At 36.8% G+C, this 27549-nt stretch overlaps 4 protein-coding genes across 7 annotated transcripts in view; 1 reads left to right on the top strand and 3 right to left on the bottom strand.

Moving 5' to 3' along the window:
- The window catches only part of tbc1d1 (TBC1 (tre-2/USP6, BUB2, cdc16) domain family, member 1), a 45799-nt gene extending 37674 nt beyond the window's left edge, over positions 1-8125 (bottom strand). For 2 of the 4 annotated variants that reach the window (XM_043240081.1, XM_043240073.1), the window contains exons 1-3: positions 7877-8124; positions 6426-6737; positions 6029-6265 (exon numbers count right to left, since the gene is read on the bottom strand). In XM_043240081.1, the coding sequence (XP_043096016.1) occupies positions 6029-6265; positions 6426-6701 (513 nt within the window). In that variant the 5' untranslated portion in view covers positions 6702-6737; positions 7877-8124. Of the gene's footprint in view, positions 1-172; positions 461-6028; positions 6266-6425; positions 6738-7876 lie in introns of those variants that run through there. The other 2 variants (XM_043240062.1, XM_043240091.1) reach the window with 2 other exon arrangements.
- A 1433-nt stretch (positions 8126-9558) lies between these two features.
- On the bottom strand, positions 9559-19594 carry pgm2 (phosphoglucomutase 2). The gene is made up of 13 exons (XM_043248548.1): positions 19338-19594; positions 17609-17776; positions 16286-16477; positions 14912-14995; positions 14628-14821; positions 13233-13422; positions 13035-13132; positions 12774-12957; positions 12006-12099; positions 11731-11860; positions 11451-11640; positions 11228-11361; positions 9559-10708 (listed from the first exon to the last, which is right to left on the bottom strand). Exons 1-13 carry the CDS (start codon positions 19410-19412, stop codon positions 10606-10608), a joined length of 1836 nt encoding a protein of 611 aa, XP_043104483.1. The 5' UTR covers positions 19413-19594; the 3' UTR covers positions 9559-10605.
- A 1907-nt stretch (positions 19595-21501) lies between these two features.
- LOC122343263 (thymosin beta-b) lies at positions 21502-22344 on the bottom strand. The gene is made up of 3 exons (XM_043237659.1): positions 22193-22344; positions 21990-22102; positions 21502-21845 (listed from the first exon to the last, which is right to left on the bottom strand). The coding sequence occupies exons 2-3, from the start codon at positions 22087-22089 to the stop codon at positions 21814-21816; spliced, it is 132 nt and encodes a 43-aa protein (XP_043093594.1). The 5' UTR covers positions 22090-22102; positions 22193-22344; the 3' UTR covers positions 21502-21813.
- A 55-nt stretch (positions 22345-22399) lies between these two features.
- Positions 22400-27018, top strand: slc25a51a (solute carrier family 25 member 51a). Its single transcript, XM_043237533.1, has 2 exons — positions 22400-22835; positions 25918-27018. Exon 2 carries the CDS (start codon positions 25998-26000, stop codon positions 26844-26846), a length of 849 nt encoding a protein of 282 aa, XP_043093468.1. The 5' UTR covers positions 22400-22835; positions 25918-25997; the 3' UTR covers positions 26847-27018.
- The last annotated feature ends 531 nt before the right edge of the window (positions 27019-27549 follow it).

A 27549-nucleotide genomic window follows, 5' to 3' on the forward strand; every position in this document is an offset into this window, starting at 1 on the left:
CACGAGGGGGAAAACAAAACTATTTAAGAAAAAAACTAAGAGATTTTTTTTCTTCCTGTGGGCTAATGTTCACTAAACTCTCATTAGTGGCTAACCGACTAGCTTGCCATGCTAACACATACGCTTTCCAACTGAAGAAACTCCCCAAACAAAGTTCATGAAAGGTACTCACGGTCTCCTGCTCGCTTTTCACATCTCTCCTCAGTAAATGAAAGATGTGGAAGCGCGCTTTCATCGCTTCAGCCATCCAGAGCTCATGGAGAAAGTGAAACTACTGGGAGTTTGTAGCATGTGTAGCCGTTTGAAGGGCGCTCAGTGGGATGTGACTGTAGCCAAACATTCAAACGACGGGAGAAAAATGCACTGCAGTGTAATCATATCACATCCTCGGGGACACGAGCACTGTTTACGGCCAGTCTAACAAAGTTCTGCTCGGCGGGAAGTGTTACATTGTGATCTTAAAAAGAAGTTTCGTTAATCCTATGGGAAGCGGTGCATTAATCTAGTTGCAATAGAAATGGAAAAAAAAAAACACTTTAGTTAACTTTAGACTAGGGTTTAGGTTTATAAGTAATAATATTAATGGGTTGTTGTCTGAAATATTCATTCACTCGCCATTAGGTGTTTCAAGTTCAGGATTTGACCACCACCTGGTGGCCAGTAGGATTGTATACAGTCCTGTATTGTTGACAGACATAAACATGTCGTTTTATTGTCTATTTTCCCAAATAGTTTTAATCACGAATGCTAAATTATAACACTGATACTGACAGACTGCAAGAACATGTTTTTATGTAATAATTATATTATTATAAATAATACTTTGTTAATAAGTCAATGTAAAAAAACTGACAAACTAGAAACATTTTCTCCTGTTTATTTTTTTATTGCAAATCAGAAGCCTAACCATTTTCAAACATTTTAAATTAATTAACAAAGATTTTTTTAATATCTCTGTATTTTTGCATTAAAGACACTTGTGACAAAAATACTGTCCAGCATAGGAATTATTCAAAAAGCTTCTTGAGTTTCATTATCATAAATTCATTTACAAACTAAATTAAATATATTCGGTAAGACAAATTATTTTACATGAATCAAATTTATATCAGTCACTTTTGTATCAATATCTCTACTTAAATTGATTACTTTTTACTATAATGGATATCTAATCTTTTTCCTTTACTAAAAAGAGCAAACACATCTCCCTACTTAAAGTAATATAAATAAATAAATACTTCTTTATCTGGAACAATGTTAAATATAAAATAAATGTTAAAATACGTTCAGTATAGCCACAAGACTTGCAAATCAAATTTTTTACCTCATGTAAACCCAACTTCTACACAGGGCTGCAGAATTGTAGAGCCATACCTTTACTAATATCCAGTGAACACTGAATGGTCCCTAGCAATCATTTTGATCAAACTATTTAAATGTATTTATATGTAGCACTGCTTTTGTAGTTTTGGCCTCATATAAAACTGGTCATTTCCACTACTTAAGACATTAAGCTAGAAATATGGCAAAAAAAAAACAAAAACTGCATGCTTTCATGCATTTAATGCATGGACAGAGTAAAAGCAAGGACATGCAGACGTGGACAAAACTGTTGGTACCCTTCGGTCAATTAAAGAAAAGCTCACAATGGTCACAGAAATAACTTTAATCTGACAAAAAATTCTATAAATGTTAACCAATTAAAGAACTGCTTTTCAACCATGATTCAATGGAATTCTTTAAAAATAAACTCATGGAACAGGCCTAGACAAAAATGATGCCCTAGAAAATAATGTGACCTAAGGGACATGTTAATTCAAGGTGCGTCCACTAATTAGCATCACAGGTGTCTACAATCTTGTAATCAGTCAATGGGCTTATATATAGGGCTCCAGGTAGTCACTGTGTTGTTTGGTGACATGGTGTGTATAACACTAAACATTGACCAGAGTAAGTGAAGGAAAGAGTTGTCTCGGGAGATTAGAAAGAAAACTATAGACGAGCATGTTAAAGGTAAACGCTACATCTCCAAGCAGCTAGATGTACCTGTGACTACAGCTGCACATATCGTTCAGAAATTTAAGATCCATGGAACGAACTGTAGCCAACCTCCCTGGAAGTGGCTGCAGGAGGAAAATTGGTGACAAAATCAAAGAGACTGATAATCTGTATGGTAACAAAGGAGCAAAGAGAGATTTCTAAAGAGATCCAAGGTGAACTTCATGCTGAAGGAACATCATTGTCAGCTCTATGTTCACAGATGGGGAAAAATGAAGCATATCAAGAAAAGAACACCGTTCCTACTGTGAAATGTGGAGGAGTCTCTGTTATGTTCTGTACAATGAAATCAAGACTATCAAGGGATTCTAGCGAGAAATGTGCTAGCCAGTGTCAGAAAGCTTGGTCTCAGTCATGAGTCTCCGCTTGGTCATGGGTTTTGCAACAGGACAATGACGCAAAACGGCTAAAAACCCCCAAGAATGGCTAAGAAAACATTGAACTATTTTAAAGTGGCCTTCTATGAGCCCTGACCTCAATCCTATTGAGCTGAAACATGCTGTCTTGAAAGGCGCCCTTCAAACCAGAAACAACTGTAACAGTTTGCTCGTGAGGAGAGGAGTGGGCCAAAATACCTGCTGAGAGGTGCAGAAGGCTCACTGACCGTTACAGGAATCGTTTGATTGCAGTGATTGCCTCCAAAGTTGTGCACCAAAATATTAAGTTAGGGGTACCGTCATTTTTGTCTAGGCCTGTTACATGAGTTTAGGTTTTTTCTAAATTCCGTTGAAGCATGGTTGAAAAGCAATATCTGATTTTCATTGGTAATCAACATTTCATCAAATTTTTATTACTTTTGTCAGATTAAAGTTATTTTTGTGAGGTTTTTCTTTCATTGACACGTCTATATATCCACTTTAAGGGTGTGCCGTTTGTCTGTCAATCAGTGTTTAAAAGTTGCGGTCATTACTGTAGCCACAGTAGTGTCCTGGGGATCATTAAAAAGTATTCATCTCCATACATCAGTATGGAAGCCACTGAACTTAAAAACAAAAAAAAGTGTAATGGTAATTGTGACATTTCTCTCCCAGTTCTTTTTCTCAGAATTGCAAGATTGCAGAATTGATAGATATGATATCTTAACTGAGTTTATAAAGTCAGGATTGTAGGATAAAAATTTACATTTTATTTTCCTTTTACCTTTTTAATATTTTATTCAGTGGCGGAAATAGGCTTCCATACATTGAACATACTGACAGAAAAACTCGTAAGGCTTCCAATGACATGAAATTGTATGATGAATGCAAAAATGATGAAGAAGGGACTGTTTTTATGTCCCCACCATATGTCAAAATGTATGTATGGCTTGCTTTGCATGAGACCGGTAAAATCAAACTGACACCTTAGTTTATTCATCACTAAAAAAATGACAATTTTAGTAAAAATTTCTCAGTCGCGAGTGCATTACTCATTCACTTCCATTTTCTAAATGCATGCATTTGTTTGTTTGTTTTCCATTTTTTGACCTCATAATTTTTAGTCAATGTTTTTATGACTGCAGAGTGACATTTTCTGGACTTTTTCCAATCATTTCCTCTTAAACCCCACCCCTCCACAATCAACTGCAAATATCAACCAGTGGACAGAACCGAGTCATCACTCTGCTTTTTTTTCTATTTTAGTAGTCCATTACACTCAGATCATCATATCACAATATAAAAAAGATCTCTCTTCTTCTGTTTCATCACAACTTTAAGTTACCCATAACTACATATAATACATATAATGCCATAGCTTAAATCTGACCTGTTATTTCTACAGCTGTCACTAATATAACAGAGATATAATGAACAACATGAAGGATACAAAGGTATTTGGTATATGCTAAGCTGTTGAGCCAAAGGCTGGAACACAGCTGTGTGGTCTTAGTCTGACATAAAAGATGTGGAATTATCTTTGTTAGTATTGTGTTTTAATTTGCCGGTGAAAAGCTAACATGAAAGCTGTTAATTTCTGGTTAAGTGAAGAGGACCTTCAACTGTTGTTTTTCAGTTTAAAAAAAGAACACAGAATGCGTGGAGCTGAGGGAACACCAATCTCAGATATCTCAGACATTCAGACCTGCACGCGCACACTTATTTTGGAAAGTGTAAGTGCATGAGTAACAGGTGGCAACATAAACACCTGTCTATCTCTTTTTCTATCTCTCGGTCTGTTTACCACGTCAATAAAGACTAAGAGTCACCAGGAGTCTGTATAGCCACACTGTGGCTGGTTCAGTGACACAGGAAATGGTTACTATGACAACTTAGATCTACATCCTGCCTAAATGCAGGTTGATGAAGGAAGCTTCATGATTTCTATCTCCGACTCTCCATCACTACAAATCAATATTCATGAACATTCCGTCCACTGTAATGAACCACAATGGTTTACTGCTACAATAAAGACATCCTACTGTTCTCTTTTTTCACAAAATATTATTTATATCTGAACTGTGTTTTATTGCCTATAAGTCAACAGGTGTGAAGCTGGAGTCAAAGTTCAAAGTCTCTCTCTCATAAACCCACATACAAATAATGGTGTGAAAAAGTGCATGTTTGTCACACTTTAATGTTTCAGATCATTAAATAAAGTGCTTGCACCCCTAAACCTAATAACACCCTTAGCAGCAGCAACAGCAATCAAGCATTAGTAATTCAGCCACATTGGAGGGTTTTTAAGCATGAACCGCCTTTTTAAGGTCATCCCACAGCATCTCAATAGGATTCAGGTCAGGACTTTGAGTAAGCCACACAAAAGTCTTCATTTTGGTTTTCTTCAGCCATTCAGAGCTGGACTTGCTGGTGTGTTTTGGATCATTGTCCTGCTGCAGAACCCAAGTTCACTTCAGCTTGAGTTCACAAACAGATGGCCGGACATTGTCTTTCAGGATTTTTTGGAAGAAAGCAGCAATCATGGTTCCATTTATTACAGAAAGTCTTCCAGGTTCGAAGCAGCAAAACAGCCCCAGACCTTCACACTACCACCACCATATTTTACTGCTGATAACCCTAACCCTTCAACTGTACACATAAACTGCTTATAACCTTTACTGCTTCAGATTTGCAACTTGCACTATTCATTATTTTTGACAAAAATCACAACTGCTATTGCTTCTGTTTAAACTTTGGTGGTTGATCAAACTGGGGAGATGTGAGTCTAAGACTTTTACATTATTAAATGATGAAAATAATGTAATTTACTGTGTCCCTTGAGATTGGGGTGGCCCTGTAATAAGAAGCCACCTAGCAACCCCAAATCACCTTAGCAACCACCCAGCATTGGCCTGTAACACTCTAGCATTGTGGTGGAATGTCATACACGGATAGTTGTTTTTGCTGATTGTCAATGTGCTGTTAGCGTACAGTATTTATTTGAAGAAAACTCACAGACAGATGCACACACCCATAAGGAGGGAGGGTTGACATTTAAACATCTGAGCTCTCCCTCATCAAAGCAGATTCACTTCAAAGTCATGTGAGAATAACATCTATGGTTAACCTCTAAAAGTTCTAACAACCATAAACACAACAATTTATTGTTATAGTGACAATGCTTGGACTGAATACTTATTTCCTCCATTAAATAAAAAGGCAATCGTGACCTTTTTTAACTCACAATTGTGAGCTTATAACTCACGTTTTTCTCATAAATCCAAGTTTATATTATATCTTGCAGTTACAAATTGACATATTGCATGTGCATATGGTCAGGCTGTCTAAAACTACTGGGGTAAAAAAGAGAACTGCAAGACATAATCCCACATTTCAGGTAAAAAAAAAACTTATATAGTTTATATATAAGTTTATAACTTTCTCAAAAAAATTGTCAATTTTGAGATTTTTTTTTTTGCTATTAACTTCTATGGCAGAAATGAGCTTCTATAGCATGTTGTCCATTCCATTTTCAGTTTAGCTTGGCACTTCAACTCATTTTGGAGTTTGTATTAATCGATAAAATGCTGCTAATCCAAAAAAAGTCCCCTTACCTTCGTCTGGTCCTGGCAGCGGAATACGTAGCAGGCTGCTTTCTTCTCCTCTCTGAGCAGACAGCCAAAATAGCTGGGCTCTTGGCTGTTGTGAATGAGTTTGGTGATACGATGAGGCCTGTGATCAAACAGAACCATATGTTGCAATGGGTCCCACAGCTTCCCCGGGCCAGCCGTGTCCAAAATGCAGCACACTGAATTGGCTGAAATCTGCAGTACTACAGGCTGATCTCGAACCTAGCACCGTCAGGGAAAATAAGAGCATCCGTGAACATCAAAGCATGATTTTGAATTATTTCTAAAGGATCACACGACTACTCACTACTGAAAAAGGTCACAGGACTAAATTAAATGCATAAATACATAATGACAGTTAATTAGTATCAAATATACTAACCTCTGGAGAGTGAGCACCATTGAATTGAAGGTTTCTGTTCTTCTCCACCAGCCGGGGCCTCCGTATTTCAGCCACCACCCAGGGAAGCATTGCCATGGTGGTCTGTGGATGTATGGCCAGAGACCCAACCAGAGTCAGCCTGTACTGAATCTCCTCGTCCTCTTCTTCTTTCTTCCTCTTACCCTCTGATCCAGGAAGCGTTTGCGCAAGGGCACAGTGAGGGTGAGCTTTGACTGGGTCATCCCTGGGTTTGACCTCGAAACAAATGCCCTCCATTCTCCTATAGTCATAAATTGAGGAACTAGGTGTAACCTCAAAAGAGACAAAAAAATTAAAAAACACTAACATTAATGAAGCAGGTGGTTCGGTAGATACATTTAAGGCACAACACACTGTTTGAAGAAGATAATTGCATACGACAAACCCTCTGAACACATCTTCATCAACTTTGCCATTTGCAGGGGATTAAAACAGATTACTCCGAAAGCCTCTGCAAATGTTACAGTAAGGCACAGGCAAAGAATACTTTTTTCGTATGATTCTTTATAGAAATTACAAGCTTGAGAAGAAGTAATCTTACAGTTCATTAAATAATATGAATTCCTATTTAGGTAACAAAAGTATTTCAAGGACAAATGCATTATTGCTTATTCTTTTGCTCTTTATATTTGCATTGGTTGAGACACCAACTTACATTTTCTAAGTATGAAAATATTAATATTTTAATATTTATTTCTAAAAAAAAGGCCAATTTTAGGTTTCACCGTTATATTAGTAGACTGTTTATTATTTATATTTTTACAGTTTTTATTTTAATTTGAGTAATTTTATTATCATTTTAAATAGTTTTCGTTGATAATAACAACAATTTTTAAAATTGCTAAATTTAGTAACATCTGAATAAACTGATTAGTCTATATCTAATAATCATGCCTGCGTTTTGCAATGCAAACAAAAGGCATTTTTAAGAATTAGAGATACAGCGATAGTGCCAAGGGATGCACCCTTCACAGCAGACTTTGGAAGATAAATCTGAAGAAAGGCTTTGAAGCATTGGAAGATATTGTCTTCCTGAACAAATCTGAGATGGGTTCTCATGAGGCACAAACACACCGAAGTCAACGTTGAGTATAAATAGCCGAGCATGTCTAGTGAGACACAACTGCTATTTAGAGAGAGGTCAACAGAAAGTTTCTCAGTTGGCAATAAGGCAACATGTCACAACAAAAGTACAAGACAGGTCATGGAGTCAAACAGTATCAGCAACCAACTCAGGTGCAAATTTAAAAAACGCCAACTGTTAACAAAAAACACCAAATATTAAGATTTTAAGGACATGTGACAAGGTCATAGGTTTGCTACAGCGCCGAAAGCCGGTATTCTATACAGTATATAGAACTGTCTTCTGTAGCATATATACAAACCAAAAAAAACTAGCAAGTTTCACTTACCTTTACTCACTACGCACCGCCTTGAGGAAGTGTTTGAATAACGGCTCCCTCAAATGTTGACGATGCAGATTATAATGTCCCATCAAGAATTGATTTTTCAGGCTGCTCTTGCTACAAAATAGTCGATTAATCAGAGTATCTGTCGTTCTGTCGTTCACCATAAACAGCGGGAACGCGACGGCGGCGCACGGAGAGGAGTGAGGGGTGTTCGCTGCGCGTGAGATTGAGGAAGTCTCGTCTGACGTTTGAATGAACTTTTCGTTCGTTCAAGACACGTTTCTGATGGTGAGGAGAGAGAGAGAGAGAGAGAGAGAGAGAGAGAGAGAGAGAGAGAGATTGTGCTTTGAAATCTACAGTGCACGTTATAGCTGTTTTAGTTTAGAAAACTTTTGAAGGGATAGTTAAAAGAAGAAGAAGAAATGGGGAAAAACATTTCCTCATTACTCATCATCATACTGTTTCTCTCTTCTGTCGAACGGAAATCACTATTATTGAAGAAGTGCATTTGGGGTAAAAAAAAAAAAAAAAAGAATTTGAACGATTTTTTGTTTGTTTGTTTCTTTTTTTAAAAGTTTTGGTTCTTTAGATATCAGTTACACATAACAAAATTTATTCGCGCTTTAGTTACAGACCATAAGTTAGGCCTGAAAACAGGGAAAGACCAGCCCACTAAACAAAATGTTTTGTTTGTTATTGTCTTTAATAGTATGTATGCAATGTTATACGGACACTGTAAAGCAAAGTGTTACACAAAATGACATGCCTGTCGCTTTCATCGTCCAGTTAGATATAATCCAACCCACAGGCAACCCTCACACACACACACACACACACACACACACACACATTTATTTCTGTGAATTGTGGGGACTTCTCATAGACTATTGTTTTTATCCCCCAAACAGCCCACACTTGACCCTAAAAACAGTTTACATAGTTACACTTTCATATAATCATCATTTACCATTTTATTTTTTCCATCATGGGACAGTACAACAGGCCGGTCCCCACAATGTCAAAAATGTCAGGTTTTACTTTTTACAACATTGTGTGCTACAACAAGTACACAAACACACACACAGTGCAGCTAAATGTGTGTGCAAGACTATAAATAAAGACAGGGATTGTCTACACCTGAAAGTTTCACCTGAAAAGTTTCAAATAAGTTTGCCCACACAATTATAGACTAATAATAGCTAACAGATTTTCACTGGGCAAAAATACCAGGTGTGAACAAGTAAGTCTATACGTCTGATATGTATTACAATACAAAGGCAACAAATATAAAGATAAATTCCTGTTTGATTCAAATTTGATTTAACAAATGTAAAAAATAAAAATAAAAAAAAGCTTTGGGATCAACCATACCCTCTGCTGGCCTTAAACAGGTAATATATGACCCTGGACCTTAAAACCAATCTTAAGGGTATTTTTTTTTTTTTTTAATTGAAATCATCTGAACGCTGATGTATGGTTTTTATGACAGGATAATATACATGCAATTTCACATGTCAGGAAAGTACAATTTAATGAACCCATGACTGTGACTTTTAAAAATAAGACAGTAAAAATTGGATGGACATGTTTAATCAAGGAATAAAATGTATTTGCGTTTCATTTGTTATACAAGACCCTCTTTTTTTCTACATTTTACCTCTCACTCCCACACAGACAAAAGACCATTTTGTTGTTACCACTTGCTGTTTATTGATTCAAACTAGAGGGAAAAACAGCATTGTGAGACAAGTATTAAATTGAAGAGCACCTGAAATATATCAAATCACTTTACCTGAAAAAGAAGTCAACAGGCATTTTCATGTATCTGGTGTTTTGGCTAGTCAGCCTTACATTAGATGACAGAGTCCACCTTGGAGTTTGTAGTAAGGCATATACTCTGTTAAATCTAAGTGTAACAACTATTTAGTTCTAACAAGCTGCTTTAACACAAGAACTCTAATTGATCACAAACACTCATCTATGCAATGAATACTTTTCTTTTCAGTTCGAATGTAAAACCTTCTAAATATGTTCCCAGTCTCAACCTCTCAACTAAATATTCTGAATGAATTATCAAACTGCTTGTGTTTGATATTCAAAATGTAAATAAACATTTATAAACAAATTGCATGTAATCAAATAGTTACATGTCACTGAACACAGATGGAATAAAGACGCAATGGAATCATATAAAAGTGGAAAACTAAAATGTAGATTTTTTTTTCCCCACAGTAAGGCTGTCAGGTCCCTCTATTCTGGATTTGAGCATTGCTGGTATAAAATAACATGAGCTGGCTTTTCTGAGGTTATGTGGTTAGCAGAATTAAGCAGTAATTCTATATTGTCCTCTGCTTCAGCAATATGGAATCATTTCTGTCAATCAACTTAACTAATATGTTTGCTTTATATTCATTCAAACACACTTTCTTTGAAACATAAGTACATTCACAGTTCACTACTGTAAGTCAAAAGAAAAAAATCATGTATTCTCATGTATTATTTCACCCAATCTAACATTGTAGATTACAAAACTGAAATGTGAAAATATTAAAAAGTGCAAAAATGAAAAAGGCAGTAGGTATGTTCATGTGGCACCAATCTATATTTCCTGCATTAAAAGTAAGAAGGTTCAGAGAAAACCTCTTCATATTAAGACCCAGAATATGCTAGATTTAATAAGAGTGGTTACGTGTGGTATGTTAAGACCAGCAGCAGAATCGAGTGATAGTGTCTCACTCTGGTCGAGGAGTCAGGTTGTTTTTCTCTGGTTGGTAGAAATGTTCCACGATGGCATCAACCAAGTTATCCAACTCAGTTTTCAGCCGTTTAAGATCGCTAGAGAAAAGACAGACAGAAAAGCAGTTTACATAATTATGCTATTTATGTGCCAAGACTATGGTTAAGGATCTATGAGCACATACTAACATACTGCTTTTAGCCTTTTACACATAAACACAATTAAGAATTGTAACTAAAGTAATATTTAATTTTATATAATATATTGTTATTATTATTGTATAGTCACGATTAATATGATTATAGAATAGTATGAAATACTAATAATTCTAATAGTATGGCATGCATACAAGAGTAATAATTCAATATTACTATATAATTATATGTAATATTTTTTTTACATTATAAAAAAAGTGCAATAGTAATAATACATTGGTCAATTTTTATTAAATAAAATAAAAATCACCTTTAATAATAATAATAACAATATAATTATCAGAAGAAATAAATATTAGTTCTACAATCATATGTTTCCATTAAATAATAATAATAGTAATAATTCTACACTTTAAAATTGGACCTTTAGTGATAGTGTGGAATAATGAAGCGGTCTAAAACCTGTTTCCTGGTGCAGCACAGAGCTCCGTGTAATATTTGATTTTAGGCTCGGTTCCGCTGGTCCTTATTGTAGCCACGCCTCCGTTAGCAAAGGTGAAGGTAATCATCTGACTGCTTTTACTGGTGGGCAGAATCTGTGAGTAATGACGCACAGATATAGGATAAAGAAATCCTTAAATAAGATCAACTATCGCAGTAATTCGAATCATTAGGGGCTACCCACAGCCTTGCTGTCTGGCTGATTGCTGTCATAGCCAGTCGTAAGGTCTCTCACTGCCGTGATGGCAAAGCCCCCGCACTCTTTAGGGTAGGAATTCTCCCCGTCGTAGTTCCGAAGATGCTCAAACATCTGTTTAATAGTGTCTTGGTTATGACAGATGAAGTAGGAATTCTTTGAAATGTGATAACCATACCTAAAAAAAGACAATGTGAAAACTATTATTAACAAGAATATTAAGAACATAAATTATCTAAGATATCAATGCCGAAGGTTTTTGACATACTCCTCATAAATGGATCTGAGTTGCTGGGATAGAGTTATATTTTTAGAAGCCAGGTAGGAGACAAACTCGCCGGCAATGGCAGCCGCACTCACACCGTCTTTGTCCAAAACTGCAGGAGAACACATGTAACCTACAACAAGAGAGGAGTCAAAAAAATATTAAATCTTTCCGAGTCACTGTTGGGTTGTTTTTACATTTCAATATAGTTATGATACTGTGCTGGATAAAAACGAATTGAATCATAAGGATATCTTGCGTTGTGGATGCCACTGTACCAATAGCTTCTTCAAAAGCAAACAAAACAGTCTTTCCCTGGTCCATCAGCTCTTTGGCTCTATTTCCCATCCATTTAAAGCCTGTTAAAGTTTCCTGTGAAAGACACATGCACAGAGCTAGCCATTAAAACATGAGCGAGCACTTTTTTTATCCCACGCTGCATACGGTACAAAATATAGTATATTTTCAGAGTAGCTCCTCTTTCTGACCAAAGAAATTTCCAGCTTGTTCTCAGTGATATTTTTAAATAATTTTGGGTGAAATTGAGTAATTTCTAGACAAGCATTTACAGATTTTCAAATAATTTGATCTCAGACAAATATTGTCATATTCTAACAAACCATGCCTCAAATGGAAAGCTTCAAATTATGTTTAACTCTCAATTTAAGAAAAACAAAACAAAAACAAATTACACTTATGACTGGTTTTGTGATCCATGCTCACGTTCCCAGGATTTCCAGGGATGTGGAAATGCTTAATATTGACTCACAGAACAGTAAATTTTTTTAAACTAAATTCAAATTTAGAATAATTTGAAATGCATTTAAAATCATTTAAAGCACCTGTATTTAGCCAATTGTAATACTGTATATTTCTGTCAGAAAAGAACTATTTCCTCAGGTTACGGGCAGTGTATTTCAACCAGAGAGATTACAGATAGGAAGGCCTTCAAATATATTCTTGAAAAGGGGAAGTTAAAAATTTGAGAACCGCTGGGTTAGAGAATAGAGAACCACCACTACACTTTATGGGGAAAAAGTAGGTACCTCAAAATGGAAGCTCTCTTTTACAGCAATGGCACGGAGGATTTTTGAGGAGACTGTGCTGGATAGCATGTAGACATCCTTAATGGAGGCTTTTCCCTCTCCGTTCTGCAGCTTCCAGCACTGGAAAATCCACCAGCCAAGTAAAGCGCCCAACTCATTCCCAGAGAACACCTTCCACTGTCCACTACAGAACAAATTATTGCTAGTCAGACAGATGACACGCTAAATGAAAATCAACACAAAATGCCAAATAACACTGACCTCTCCTGCTTTTCTGCAATAGCTAGTCGGTCAGCATCAGGATCATTTGCCAGAATAACAGTTGCTCCCTCTTTATCTGCAAGCGCGAAGGACAACGTCTACATACACAAACATAGATTACTGTCCATCAGGCATTACATAACAAACCGCACACTTTTCCTAATGTCCCTTGTGTGTGTGTGTATCAGTTTACTGTACCAAGACTCCCTCTCCCTCCTCAGGGTTGGGGTATTTAACGGTGGGGAACTCTGGGTCAGGATCTTTCTGCTGTTCCACGGCATATGGAGGATGAAGGTCAAAGGCCTTAAAAGCAGCCTGGACAAAAATATGTCCCACCCCGTGAACTGAGGTATGGACAATCTTCACATCTGAATTCTTATTCAGCTCCCTGTGAGAAGACAAGATGTGTGAAAACCATTAGCGCTGACTTGCAGATTTGATTCAGACTCATTAATTGATTCAGATTTTATTCATAAAGAAATAAGTAGTATATTAATATTATTAAACATTTTAAAAGGCATGTTCTGGAGTAAAGTATTGATCTGGTCATTTTTGCAAATTAATATCAGGGCCCATATTTGTGAAAAATCTTAAAGCTAAGAGTTGATCCTAGAAGCAAAGTTCTAAGAAAGGTAAATCAGAAAGCATCGTAACCCTTAAAAGAGGTCTTAAGGTCTGCTATTGTTAGGAGTATGGATGTGGACGTTTAAAGGAACACTTAAAATTGCGCTCATTCTCCAAATAAGTTGAGTTTTGGAATCTATTCAATTGATCTCTGGCTCTGGCATTAACACTTGTAGCATAGCCTAGCATATATCACTGAACCCTATTAGACCAGCAGCATCACGTTCAAAAAGTTTTGATGTGTTTCCTATTTAATACTTGACTCTTCTGATATGACTAGGTGCAATAGTCAAGGAAGCTTGCTGTCGTACCAAAGATTTTTGATATTTTTCCTATTTAAAACTCGACTCTTCTGTAGTTATATTGTAAGACGTAATAATGAAAGAAGTTCGCTGCCGTACCATGGCCGCAGCAGGCGCAGTAATATCACACAGTGCCTGTGGAAAATAGTCCCCAGCTTGCTAGACATGCTCCCTGTCTGGGATCTGGCTGTTTTCGGGCACTGTGTGATGTCACTGCGGCCATAGTACGGCAGCAAACTTCCTTCATTATTACGTCTTACAATATAACTACAGAAGAGTGGAGTTTTAAATAGGAAAAATTTTTGAACATGATGCTACTGGTCTAATTGGATTCAATAATCTATGCTAAGCTATGCTAAAATTCTCTGACCCTGAGATCCGCTGAATAGATTCCAAAATGTCAAAATTCAACTTATTCACTCTGGAGGAGTTGGAGAATAAGCCTATTTCCAAAAAAATGCTTACAATAGATCATACACTTTTATGTCCTTCTCTTAGATTGGTCCCGAATCACTTCTAAGCCAAGTACACATAGCACTCATAACTACTCCTAGTTAGAAATGTTTGAAGTAAATTAGGAGCTCTCTGAGAGGATTCTTAAAATCTTTAAGAATACAGGCCCAGACCATTCAAATGTAATTGTGCAGGCATATCTTTGTGATTGTACCTGTGAAAGCAGTGCTGTTGTATGGTTTTGCAGTATTCTCTGTGTATGTCCTGGTATGGGTCATTGAGTAGGGAATTCTGAAGAGCTACATCTGTGTCCCATGATTTAGGCCATGGCTCAAGGTTGCGTTCAATAGCTGAGGCGATGCCCTTATCATGAGGAGGAATGATCTGAGCTCCATTTGCCCAGTACACCTTAAAACACACACATGTTGAAAAATGAGTCATATCAAACGTGCTATATTCATTCAAATCAAACATTTTATTTGGGGGAATCGATGATACCTTGTACCCATTATCTTGTTTGGGATTATGGGAGGCTGTTACCATGATACCAGCAGCCAGTCCTAGATGTGATACGGTAAAAGGCTAAAAGAAAAGAAAGGAAGAGAAGAGTTTTTTCTTCTTTTTTCTTTGAAGAATTAAAGCAATCAGCCTCAAGAAACAGTGGTTAACAATGGTGGTTTGAATTTTAGAACTATGCATTTTTATGGATACCATGATACGTTTGAGAAATAATAGTTTCAAAAGGACAGCATTCATTGGAAACAAAAATGTAAAAATTAAAAAAAAAAAAATTATATATATTTTATATTATATTTATTTACATTCATACTAACCTCAAACATTTAAACAGTAGTTTCCCTCTCTATTTATCAGACATAATTAGTTATTAGTTATCTTTATTAGTCATCTTTTCTTAAGAGTAACAATAAGTAAAGTGACTTGTGTCCAGGTATGATGACCCATACTTGGAATTTGTGCTCTGCATTTAACCCATCCAAAGTGAATACACACACAGTATGAACACACATCCATTAGGCTACAATTGCCCCAATGTAACATGCAAATTATAAACACAACATAAAAAGTACATGTCCAAAAAAACAAGGTTGAACAAACATGTGATCTGAGCATGCAAGGCGCACATGATCATGCTGTGGCTGCTTTCTGATTGTGCCAACATTTTTTACCCAGAACCCATTCTTAACTGAAAATTGACAATATGATATTTAGACCACCCCGGGGCCGCCAAGTTACGGATTGGGAGAAGTGAAAAATATAGAACATTATGTGGATGGCATAACATTTTCTCAAATCACATTGTTTTACTTTTTGAATCATTGTTTTTGGACTAATACTTCATTTTACATAACAGTGACCAAAAACACGTTTTTGGGCTAGAGGACACAGTGAGAGAAAGCTGTTTGAGGGCTCAAAGGGAAAGGTTGAGAGAGTGATAAGAGAATGAGTGAGAGTGTGTCCGTGTACTCATGGGAACAGAAAAGTTGATGATTGGTGAAGAATCTTCATGTACCCCTCTAGTCTCTTATGCAACAATCTCACAATGTGTTCACGTGAAGTTATGCGTCTCTGTCTTCTCTCTCATGCATTCGGATGATGGTTTGCGATTAGTTCTTTCTAGCAGCAAGTGGCAAATTTCAAAGATCTAAAGTAGTAGATTTTTTTAAAAAAAGAATATCTTTACTGTTACCAAGAACAGAACAATTTAAATGGATCAGAGAAAAGTAAATGATACAGGAATACGTCGCAGTTAAGACTTGAACGTATGTAACTACATTGACTGCCATGCTCTGTCATAGTATCTATAACGCATTAGATACTTTCTCTCTGTGAGTACAGCAGGTTCACACTTACCACGTATGGAGTGGGTGTGATGTCACTGAAGAGGTAGACTGGGACGCCTCGGCTGATAAACACGGAAGCAGCAAGACAGGCGAATCTTTTACTGCTGCCACCACTAGGGGGGTGAGCGCGAGCATCGAACCCGATCACCACCCCCCTCTGCTTCAGATCTGTAAAACACTGCTCCAGGTACTCACAGAAACCCTACCAGAAGAAAAAGAGGGACATTACGGTCAATCCGTAGCCTTACATGACATAAAACTTACTGCGACAATGTGAAAACTGAAAATGTTTTTTTGGAATACACACTTTTGCCCATTAACTTGATTATGCTGGGCAAAGTTTCTATGAATCTCTGTTTGTGCTCCACAGAAAAAGTCTGGGACAGGTAATAAAAAAGAGGGTGGATAATCCTTTTAAGGTCAAGATAAAAGGTTTGGTAATATGAATAGCGCTCATAAACAGCTGACTAGATGGTATTCTCAACTGAAATGCAGAGGCTTGGACCTAGAAACAGCATTCCTTACACCACATCTTAAGAGGATGATGGCTTGAGTTTACAAAAAGAAGAAGTGAATAGCAGAGCAAACTGCTTTTTTTTTTTTTTTTTTATGGAAAAAAAGGTTGTCAGACATGGAACATTGCACTGCCCTTGCATATGTATTTCTGCTTTTCTACAAGCATCACCTAAAGTCCGAGAATGAATTAGCATTTTTATTCAGTACATCTGCCAATTGTTTTCATAGTTTTTTTTTTCCCCTCAACAGATAAATTTCATGCAAAATACACAAATTTTCATGCAAAACATTGGTGTAAACTGTCCGTTAGTTTAAATGTACACTGAGCTGTATGTCTATACTGATATACATCAAAACATCACATATTCTTTTGCACAGCATAATTTTTATTTATTTATTTTTTAGAAATTATCTTGTGGACTAATATATATGAATAAAGGGGAGGGGGTGTAAACTTTTGAACTATAACTACAGATAACTACTCTTGATAATAGACAGCAGACCTTATTTGCACACAAGATGGTTTAGTTGCAAATAAAGGTCAGGTTAAAGTTTCTTCTGTTTTGTGAAGTACAGAGGTACAAGTATAATATGGCACACTGGCCTACTTGTTTCTATGAACAGGATTTTTGGAGATTTGGGTTTTGTATAGTAGGAGGTTACATAGTTCCCAGAACATTATCAGCTGCTGTTTTGACTATCTCAGTCGCTTATATAACCAAGATAATACCAAACCTCTAGCCTAGGGCACCTGTGGGCGCCAACGGCACCTGAATACCCTAATCTGAAGTCATAGCTTAGACTGTGAAAAGACAACCTGCGTGGTCTGTATGATGGTGAGGTCATTCATGCAGGACACACCAGGTCCCATGGCGGCTCTCAGCCCTGCCGTGCCAAACTCCATGCGGGCCCCAAAACACTTCTGCAGCTCTGACATGGCCCTATCCTTAACCATAGTCCGCACCGCAGCAGCCGTCTTTGGATTCTGTAGAAACACAAAAATAATTTCAGATAATGCGCACTCACAAAGTCACAATAAAAGCAGGAATATTTATTAAGAAACTAAACAGTTTTAAGTAGCAGTGGCAGTAAAAGCAAGAGAATGAGGGATGAAAAGATCCTTTATATTTCTAGGTACTCTGTCCTGATGATTCAGATTTGGGTGAGTGTGTGTCTACATGTCTCCTGTCCACCATGTGAGGGACAATATGCTTTCACTCGACTGATAAGTGAAACCATGTGAGTATACAAGCCATAGGCTCTGATCCATTCTTGACTACATAAACTCTTATGACCCGTCTGGGCAGCACCGAGACCAATAAAGCCATTTTGGTAAATACACAGAACATGCAGTTAAAAAAAAATCCTATAGCTAAACACATATTGTGTACATTGATTTTTGGCACTATAAAAATTGGCTGAAATCATCTGAATGCCTAATTTTACGCAAATCAATGACCTTCCACTTCTACTTAAAACCATTAAGTGTTTCACATGACCCAGTTAAGCACAAGACTCCAATTACTGTAATGACACTACGCATTGTAAGTGTTTTTATGGAACTGTCCATTGACTCTGCTTTACATGCTATTTAATACAATATTTAATTGGCATGCTGTTTCTGGGTAACCGGGACGGTTTAGAAACTTTTCTAGAAAGTTTTGTGCTATTCCTCTTTGTTTTTTCAAGCACAATGCTCATTCACTTTAGCTCAGCGATGGGTTTGTAGAAAATAAATCAGCCACATTTGCCTAAATCCACTACTGTTTAGAAATTATAAATGTTTCGCTTTCCATAAATTGGAGGCTTATTCTTAAATCTCCTGCTTCTCAGGTTTTCTTTTGAGAAATAGAACCCAGTGATCTGTGATTTGCCGATATATGCAATCAAAAACCTAAAAACATTTTTTTAAAAATAAAAAAAAACATTCTGTCAAATCAGTTATGTTCTTTTGAAATTTCTTTTCTTTAAAGAGTCTGAAAAAAAGTTTAAGCATCAAATCAGAGTATTGGGATGATTTCTGTAGGATCAAGTGACACAGATGACTTGAGTAATAACTACTGAAAATTCAGGCATCACAGGAATAAATTATATTCAAAAATATTATATGGCATTTTTGATCAAATAAATGCAGCCTTGGTTAACATACCAGACTGCTTTTAAAAACAGTAAAATCTTACTAAACCTTTTGCTAAACTAATCACTTAGCAAAAGCCTTTAAATAATGGCATATTAATAAGGAACTGACTGAATGGCAGTTCAGATCATGTTGAGTAATTAATTTAGTTAGTAAGAGCACTTCCTGAAAAGCATCTTGTACAAGCAGGTCTAGTTCTGAACACTTTAGTGGATCATTACATTATAAAAGCAATGTCAGGGTGTTTCTCTTCAGTTTCGTAACTGAGCTGTTAGTTAATGAGCCACTTAAACGGAATTTTTAAGCCAGGTTTGGTAACAAGCTACTCAACTTTAGTTTTAACACCAAAGACGTCAGATCTGACACATTTAAAGCTATTTGAAGCTACACGGCGTATGTTAGGTTTTACCTTGTCATACTGCAGCCACTGCGTGACAGCCTGATCCAGACGACTGTCTCCTGTGCTTTCCAGGCCGTTCTCCATGTTGATCTAACTCGGAACTGAACAGTAAATCAACGGATAAGCAAATAAGTGGTCGACTTAACGGGCATATGTGTGCTGACGGTTGCTCTGAATGAATTTAGTAACAGTGCTACACGCGACTGTTCCTGTTCGACTATAAATAATGTAGCACGTCCGTGTCGCACACTGAATGAAACGGAGGGGGCGGGGTTTGATCAAGGGGCGAAACACGTGATTGGCTCATGCAATTGCGTAGATGCCTATTGGTGGAGCGCTCGTGGTTGTAAACCTGTCTCCCAAGATTCAGAAAAAGCTTTCAGTTTGATTTTAACTTTTGTAAAACTAATTTAGCATATATATATATATATATATATATATATATATATATATATATATATATATATATATATATATATATATATATATATATATATATAGCGTATTGTTTAAGGTATTCCTGTGTTCCTCAACGTGAGTGAAGTATAAATAAAACGAAAGTGAACATAAAAGCTCTTTCATGTATCCAAGCAGTAGCCTTATTTACTTTTAATGAGGATCCTAAGCTGTATTTTAAATTATTTTTACATTCTATAATTGTATATTCTGATATTCAGGGGGAAAACACATTTAGACTTTAAGTTAATATGATAATGAATGTTTCGGTGGAGACTAAAGAAGTGTGGAATGCTCAGACATTGTGAGGAATGCAAAAAAAAAAAAGCTAAAATATATACACAGACTTGTGGTCAATATTGGATTATATTATTTACATACTTTCCCTTGACTGTTCTCAGAAAAGTGCTCTGAGAGACCAAGTTCATATCAAGTTCAGCTTTGCAAGAGATGCTTATTCATCAAAGGGCTATGATTGTCATTGGAATATCATCATCAGACATAGCACAGAATCCTGAAAAAGGAAAGAATGGATAGAGGTTTTATAAACATACCAAACAAACTTACGATGACAGTCAAGTAATGCTGAAAGGTTTGTGTGAAACAAAGTGTTTTTTTTAGAAAGGTTGATAACTATAGCAATAAATGATATAGTGTTCAGTAATGTTTTTCTATAAAAGGTGCACCTATTTATGTTCTAAATAATCTAAATAAGAATTTAAAGTCAAAATGATAAGATTTATACATGTATGGTTCGTTATAAGAAAATATTACAGAGATACAGCCATTATGTGTGGGATCTGAGGGTGCAAAAAAATCTAAATATTGAGAAAATCACCTTTAAAGTTCTTAGCAATGCATAATACTTCAAAAATTAAGTTTTCATATATTTACAGTACACAATTTACAAAATAGATTCATAGAACATGATCTGTTCATAATGTCCTAATGATTTTTGGCTTGACAGCAAAAATATTCTATGGTTTTCTATTGGTATGATAGCAAAATCAATAATTTTGACCCATTAATGTAGTTTTGGTTATTGCTACAAATATACCTCAGCAATAAGTTTTCCAAATGCATTCCCGGGGTTGTGAAGTTTTCATCCTGTGTGTGTGTGAGAGAGAGAGAGAGAGAGACACTGCTCCATCTCTGTCACCCATGCTAAAGCTGTGAATGTCTGTCACATCTCCGCTGGCCTGCAGGCAGTGAAAGCAACACAGACCTCAGTTAAAGCAGCCACTGTTCTGCATGTCAGCACCACTTACAGCAGTCACATGGCTGTATGTGTGGCGAATCCTAAAATAACTGATGGATGCATTTACATAAAGAGAAAACACTATAGCTAACTTTTGGACTCAAGAGATGCTTGTGCTTAAGGAACCGTTTCAGTTCACATTTTCTGATTTAACAGTCAGCTAATTTCCAAGGCAACAGCTCAAAAACGAGCTTTTAACTTTATGCACTAGTGCTGGACATACAATTAGACAAATTATAAATTAAACTTGTTATATTCATTCCATATAGGATGATTTCTCAAATGTTCATTCCTTTTAAATTTTAATTATAAGTGACAACTAATGGGGAAAAAAAAAAAAAAAAAAAAAAAAAAAAATGCATCTCAGAAAAGGTTCAATATTGAAGACACCTGATGCCACACTTTAATCAGCTAATACACAAATATTAAAAGCCCATAAACACTACACCGACACAGTAATTCATTTGAAAGGTTTATTTCACCAAAGAGGGCAAATAAAACTCATTTTCTTCATTCAAGTGGATTTACAAAAGAACAGAGTTAAACAGCCTCAGTGCAAGTCTGACTGCCACTTCAGTGACCATACTATAGTGATGATCATCATGAAGTCAGTCATCTCAGGGATGGTCTGATACACAAGTTAAAACTATGAGGGCAAATATTCCATTCCAGCCTAAGGCTATAGTGACTGGTGGTTGGGAGAAGCCATCTTCTACTTAAAGGGACCTGCCATCTCACAGTTCTCCACATCTTGCCCTTGGTGAAGATAGTTTATGTCTCACATTGTTTCTCCTGTTCAATGGCTGGAAGGTGGAAAAATGGTGCAGTTTAAAAAGAGTTAAATTACTAGAAGCTCTTTATATTGCTTAAAAAAAAAAAAAAAAAAAAAAAAAAAAAACAAACAAGTTCAGAAAAGCAAAAGAGTACTCAGCAAAACTAAAACTTACTCTCTTTAGTTGGAAGTGTGTTCTTCTCTTTTGTCTCGGTCTTCTTCAGCTTGGTCTTGTCAAACTGAGAGATCTCACTGATATCTGGTTTGTCAGCCATCGTTTCAGTTTTTCTTGGGGAAATTGAATTGATGAATAAAGAGATGACTACAAATATGAAGGCACGAGGTACAACAAACACTGCACACAAAAAAAACACTTACTTTACTGTTGAAGAACAACACACAAGTTGTGGGAGACACAGAGAAGGATTCTTGCTTGGACACGTGTATATATTTAAACAACACAGCCTGACCGCTAGCTCAGTGAGGAACAATTTAATCACCCTGCTATTGCAGGTGCAAGCTGTTGATCATTTTGTTCCTTCGTTTTCATTGGTTAGCTAATTGATCAAATTCTACAAGTTTTTTCTATGGCCTAATGACGCCTAGTGTGTTTTCCCCTTCAAAACAGGGATCCATTTCCTGAATAACATGCAAATATCTTAATATTACTCTCTTTTTTTATTACAGTGAGAGTATTGTTTATAAGACATAAGAAAATGTAACTATGAAATGCAAAATTGTAGGCCTATTCAACGCAGCCATGTCGAATGATCTATATCGTTATGCTGTATATTGTCACGTTATCTACACCACGCATCGCGTTCTGTTTGAAATTACAAAAAAAAGGACAGAGCACCAAACAAATCTCATAAGGAAGCCATCTATTTGCTTTCAGACACAGCAGATCTCGGATCAGTACGTCCCGAGTACGTCAAGCTATGGCATCATCAAGCCAATCAGATCGCGGGACGCGCGCGAGCGTGTTGTGGTACATGTGCGCGACGGAAGCGAGTGACATGAGGTGAGCTCTCAATATTTATAAAATCTGCATCACTCAGTCATCGGATTGTGCGGGATATTGTATCATATGTTTATTCAGAGACATTTTATAGCGGGCAAACAATGGTCGGATTTGAAGCTAATTTGTGATGTGGTGTTTTTGCATTATGTAGCTCGTTGTCAGTGAGGGTGCTTACTTTTTGCAGTCTGCTTGAAATAATTCTGTGATTCGGTTTGAATGATCTTATATGATGATTTTTTCTGAGGAACGGGCGCGGTTGATTTGATGTGTCTTTGTCATAAACATCACAGGTCAACGCCTTTGCAGGAATTACCATGGTAACCATAGTATTTGCCAGCACTGTGGCTTAAAGGCTAATAAACCAAAAATATTAGCGATTCGAATGAAATCCAAATTTGTTTATTGTGATTTTATAGTAACAATAATAACTGTAGGCTAGTAACTGATATTGTGGCGAAGGTCATAGGCTAATGGTACCTTTTAGTCTGGATACCCATAGAGATGATCCACACTCCTAGCAATGTGCTACTTATTGTTATTCTTAACATTAAAATCAACCAGGGATATTTGATTTCTGTATTAATTCAACATACCAGTCTGGTGATTGTCAAGCAGAGGACTGTAGCCCACTAGGGGTCCTCAGCAAACCTCCAAAATAGATTCAACATGATAAAAAAATAATGTACTTTTTTCCTCCATAAGCCAAATAAATTGAAACTAAATTGCATAAAACTGTTTAAGGCAATTTGTTTCATTCTGATATGCTGTTTCTGGTTTCTTTTTATCACAGTTGAAAATAGATGTGCTGCTAATCCTAATTTAGGCAGACAGACAGGCAGATAGACAGATGCATAGATAGATAGATTGCTTTCCAGGGTTCCTTGGTGAAAAGAAATCTAAAAAAAAAAACTATTTATGTTACTTTTGTTTCTCTGTCCTGTCACTTTTCTTCAATTGAATGCATTCTTATGAGATCTTATAGCTGGAAGGCACGTGTGATTAACACAAGCCTAGGATGTTTTCACATTTAATAAATCGGTAATTAGAGTTGGGTGTCATAGAATTTTATCCATTCCAATTCTGTTACTGCTTAGTGAAAAATATGACAAACATTTAGATATCAAACACATTTACTGTGTTGCTTAATTGCTGCTGAACACCATGAACAAAATTCAGCTGGCTTCATTAAAAATGGATTTGATTGTGTGCAAAATAGACAAACTAAAACTGAAATGGATTTCAAATGAAGACTTAAAGAGTTGTCAGAAGCTTAGTGATGGTGACTTTGAAGACACGGGCCGTGGTTTTCTTAATTTTCTTACAGCGTGTTCAGCCGTTGATTATACTTGGGCATCAAAACGCCTAAAAGTTGTGTTTTTGTCATTTTAAGTTGTCATTTTGTTCATTGTGATAAACTATTGCTGTTTTTTTAACTGCAGTAATCCAAAAGCCAGTGCATAAAATGCTGTTGGGTTTTTATGGAGGGAAATGGGATAATGCAAAATTCCAGGATGGCCTAAAAAACATTTTCATCACTACAGTGCTCTATACAGACATAAAAACACAATATGGTTACACTTTTTTTAATGAAACATAAAGAGCTTGTAGAAAGTCCACACACTCTCAAACATCAAACAAGATGAAGATATGTTAAGCAATTTACTGAATATAAACAAGGCAAATGTTTCGGTCACATGTTGACCATTTCAATGCCAAGCTAACAATAGAGCTAGTGGCCATCTTGATTTAAGATACCACATGGTGATTTGAGAGATCACATGATCACACGCTCAGAACACGGATCCAAAAAAAACAGGAATAGTTCACCCAAAAATGAAAATTCTGGTTTAAAAAAATGATAATGTAAATAACTGACTGACTGATTGAACGCTGACTTCCGGCTTCTTGGCTGATTTCTGACTCCACGTATGACACCGATTACTTCGTGTGTCGAGTCAGAAGTCAACCAAGAAGCCGGAACTCGCTGTTCATTCAGTCAGTCATTTATGTTATCATTTTAAAACTAGAAATATTTTTGTTACAAAAGCCCATTTTTTAAAAACCAAAAAAAGTCACATACACCTAGCATAGCTTTGGAGGCACTAAAATATGGTATAATTTTCTTTTTTGGGTGAACTATTCCTTTAAGCAGTGCAATGAGTATATGCTACTTTTTTGGTTTGTGTGTGTCAGTGTGTGTTCTGAGCGTGAGATCATGTGATCTTACAAATCAACATGTGGTATCTTAAGTCAAGATGGATCCTAGGTCTTTTGTTAGCTTGGGATTGAATATGTGTTTGTCCAGTAAATTGCTTTTATCTTGCTTGTGAGTTCTTGGTGTTTGGGGAGGTGTGGACTTTCTACAAGCTCTTTACTTTTTGTAAACTTTTTTTGGTCTACGAACCTCATGTGGACCTTTTTGAAGGCGCCGTGAGTCTCTGGCTGCTGTTAAAATGAAATATAAAATGAAGTGGCTTGAATGACCCAATTATGCCATTTATATTCTTTTTTGCATTACTTAAAGGGATAGCTCATCCAAAAATTTAAATTCTGTCATTAATTACTCACCCTCATGTCACTCCAAACCCGTAAGACCTTTGTTCATTTTCGGAGCTGAAATTAATATATTTTTGAACATTCAGAGGGCTCTCTGACTCTCCACAAGCGTCCTTACATTATCAACGTCTAGGAACGTAGCATTCATATTGGTAAAACATTACATGTGATATTAGGGGTTCAACCAAAGTTTTACAAATCTACGAGAATAATTCTGAGTAAAAGTTTATTCAAACTTTATTCTTCTCCTCTGTGTCTATGGGAGGGTCGGAGAGCGCTCAGATTAGGACTGCACAATTAATCGAATTTCTAATCGCAAGAACAATCACGGATACCACAATTAAATGTTATTCTGTGTTTTTTCAAGGGCATAATCAACAATTATGATTTTAATTTGTGTAATCTTACAGGTTGGGAATGGGTGAACTAACCCTTTAAATTCATAGCAATGCTAAGTGGTTACGCTTGCATAAAAATAGTCGTTTTATCAGTTGTTGATGACTATTTCTTTTTCTTCTTCCATCAGAAGTGCATTATATTTCACGCACCAGATGAAGTCATACGCGATCCTCATTTTCCACATTTGACTGGCTATCAACGAGGACCATGGCCTCCTCCGACCATGACCAACAGTCCCTGCAGACTCAGAAACACTACTTGTGCGGTTCCGTCGCAGCGTTCGCCAACATCGTCATCACGTTTCCCATACACAAGGCGCTGTTCCGCCAGCAGTTGTTCGGAGTGCAGACGTGGGAAGCCGTGCGCCAGCTCCAGAGGGACGGTTTGCGCACGCTGTACCGCGGCATCCTGCCACCTCTACTGCAGAAAAGCAGCACTATAGCCATTATGTTTGGTCTCTATGAGGACTTCTCCAGGTTGCTGCGGCTGCACGCTCCTCAGAGCCCGGTCCTGTTAACGGACAGCATCGCAGCAGTTTTAGCGGGAACAGCTGAAGCAGTCTTAACGCCTTTCGAGAGGGTCCAAACTCTACTGCAGGACCCGCGTCATCACGGAAACTTTCAGAACACCGCGCATATTTTTCGCGTTTTGCTTCAACAACATGGCATCCGAGAGCTTTACCGTGGCCTTGTTCCAATCCTACTCAGAAATGGCCCTAGCAATGTTTTTTTCTTTGGCTTGCGTGGACCCATTAAGGAACTGCTCCCTGAAGCCGAGACAAAGGCAGCGCACTTGGTTAACGACTTTGTATGTGGAGGGATTCTGGGAGCGGGTCTCGGGGTGGTGTTTTACCCTCTCAATTTAGTTAAGTCTCACGCGCAAGTACAGATCGGAGGGGAGTTTCGGTCCTGCAGGGTGATACTGGCAAACGTTTTGAGAGAGAGGGACAGGAAGGTGAGCCGTCTGTTTCGTGGTGTGCATTTGAACTTCCAGAGATCCGTTTTCTCGTGGGGAATCATAAATGCTACGTATGAACTTTTGCTGAAAATGCTCTGATGGAGATGGTTCAGAGAAAAGAGTGGAAAAGAAGTCTTCCTCCTTCTATTTCTGCTGCTAAAACCACAGCATTATAAACGGCACGTTTACTTGAAGTGCGACATTTAAAGGGTTCAAAATTGGGATGATAAAAAGTTTTCATTTCTTTGCTGTCAAGGCTGTCTAAAAACGCCAAAAACTGAAATGATTGATTTGAAACCTTAAGCAAATATCATTTTCTATTCAAAAAACTTAATTAAACAATTAGTATGGAACGCATAACCTTTCAGAAGTTTGGAGTTGGCATCATTTATTCATGCAATTATGACATGCAGTAAAAACAATACGTCAAATATTATTACAGTTTAAAATAGCTTTTTTTATTTTAATATATTTTAAAATGTAATTGATTTTTGTGATTTCAAAGCTGAATTTTCAGCATCATTGCTCCTGTCTTCAAACTTTTGATTTGCATTATATGATTGGTTTTGTATGACACAAAATCCCCTTCAAAAACAAATCATGCAGATTTTTGCCATCTGGATCAACTGATTCATTCTGGATCACACTTAAAAGAACAATTAAAGGAATACTTCACCCAAAAATGAAAAAAAAACACCCTATATTTCACTCACCCCGAAGCCATCTTAGGTGTATATGACTTTCTTCTTTCAGATGAACACAGTCAGAGTTTAGTTTTTTTTTTTTTAATTCATCCTGGCTC

Source organism: Puntigrus tetrazona, chromosome 1 (genome assembly GCF_018831695.1).
Source record: "Puntigrus tetrazona isolate hp1 chromosome 1, ASM1883169v1, whole genome shotgun sequence".
Lineage (NCBI taxonomy): Eukaryota > Metazoa > Chordata > Actinopteri > Cypriniformes > Cyprinidae > Puntigrus > Puntigrus tetrazona.

Bases quoted from the DNA above. Each gene is read 5' to 3' on its own strand.
- pgm2 (XM_043248548.1), bottom strand. From the start codon at position 19,412: ATGGAGAACGGCCTGGAAAGCACAGGAGACAGTCGTCTGGATCAGGCT. The intron at 16,478-17,608 runs GTTGTCTTTTCA...TTCTTCTGGTAG, and splicing joins CCATCATACAGACCACGCAG to GGTTTCTGTGAGTACCTGGA. The intron at 11,641-11,730 runs GTATGTCAAAAA...GTCTTTTTTTAG, and splicing joins CTCAGATCCATTTATGAGGA to GTATGGTTATCACATTTCAA.
- slc25a51a (XM_043237533.1), top strand. From the start codon at position 25,998: ATGGCCTCCTCCGACCATGACCAACAGTCCCTGCAGACTCAGAAACAC.
- LOC122343263 (XM_043237659.1), bottom strand. From the start codon at position 22,089: ATGGCTGACAAACCAGATATCAGTGAGATCTCTCAGTTTGACAAGACC. The intron at 21,846-21,989 runs GTAAGTTTTAGT...TCCACCTTCCAG, and splicing joins CACACTTCCAACTAAAGAGA to CCATTGAACAGGAGAAACAA.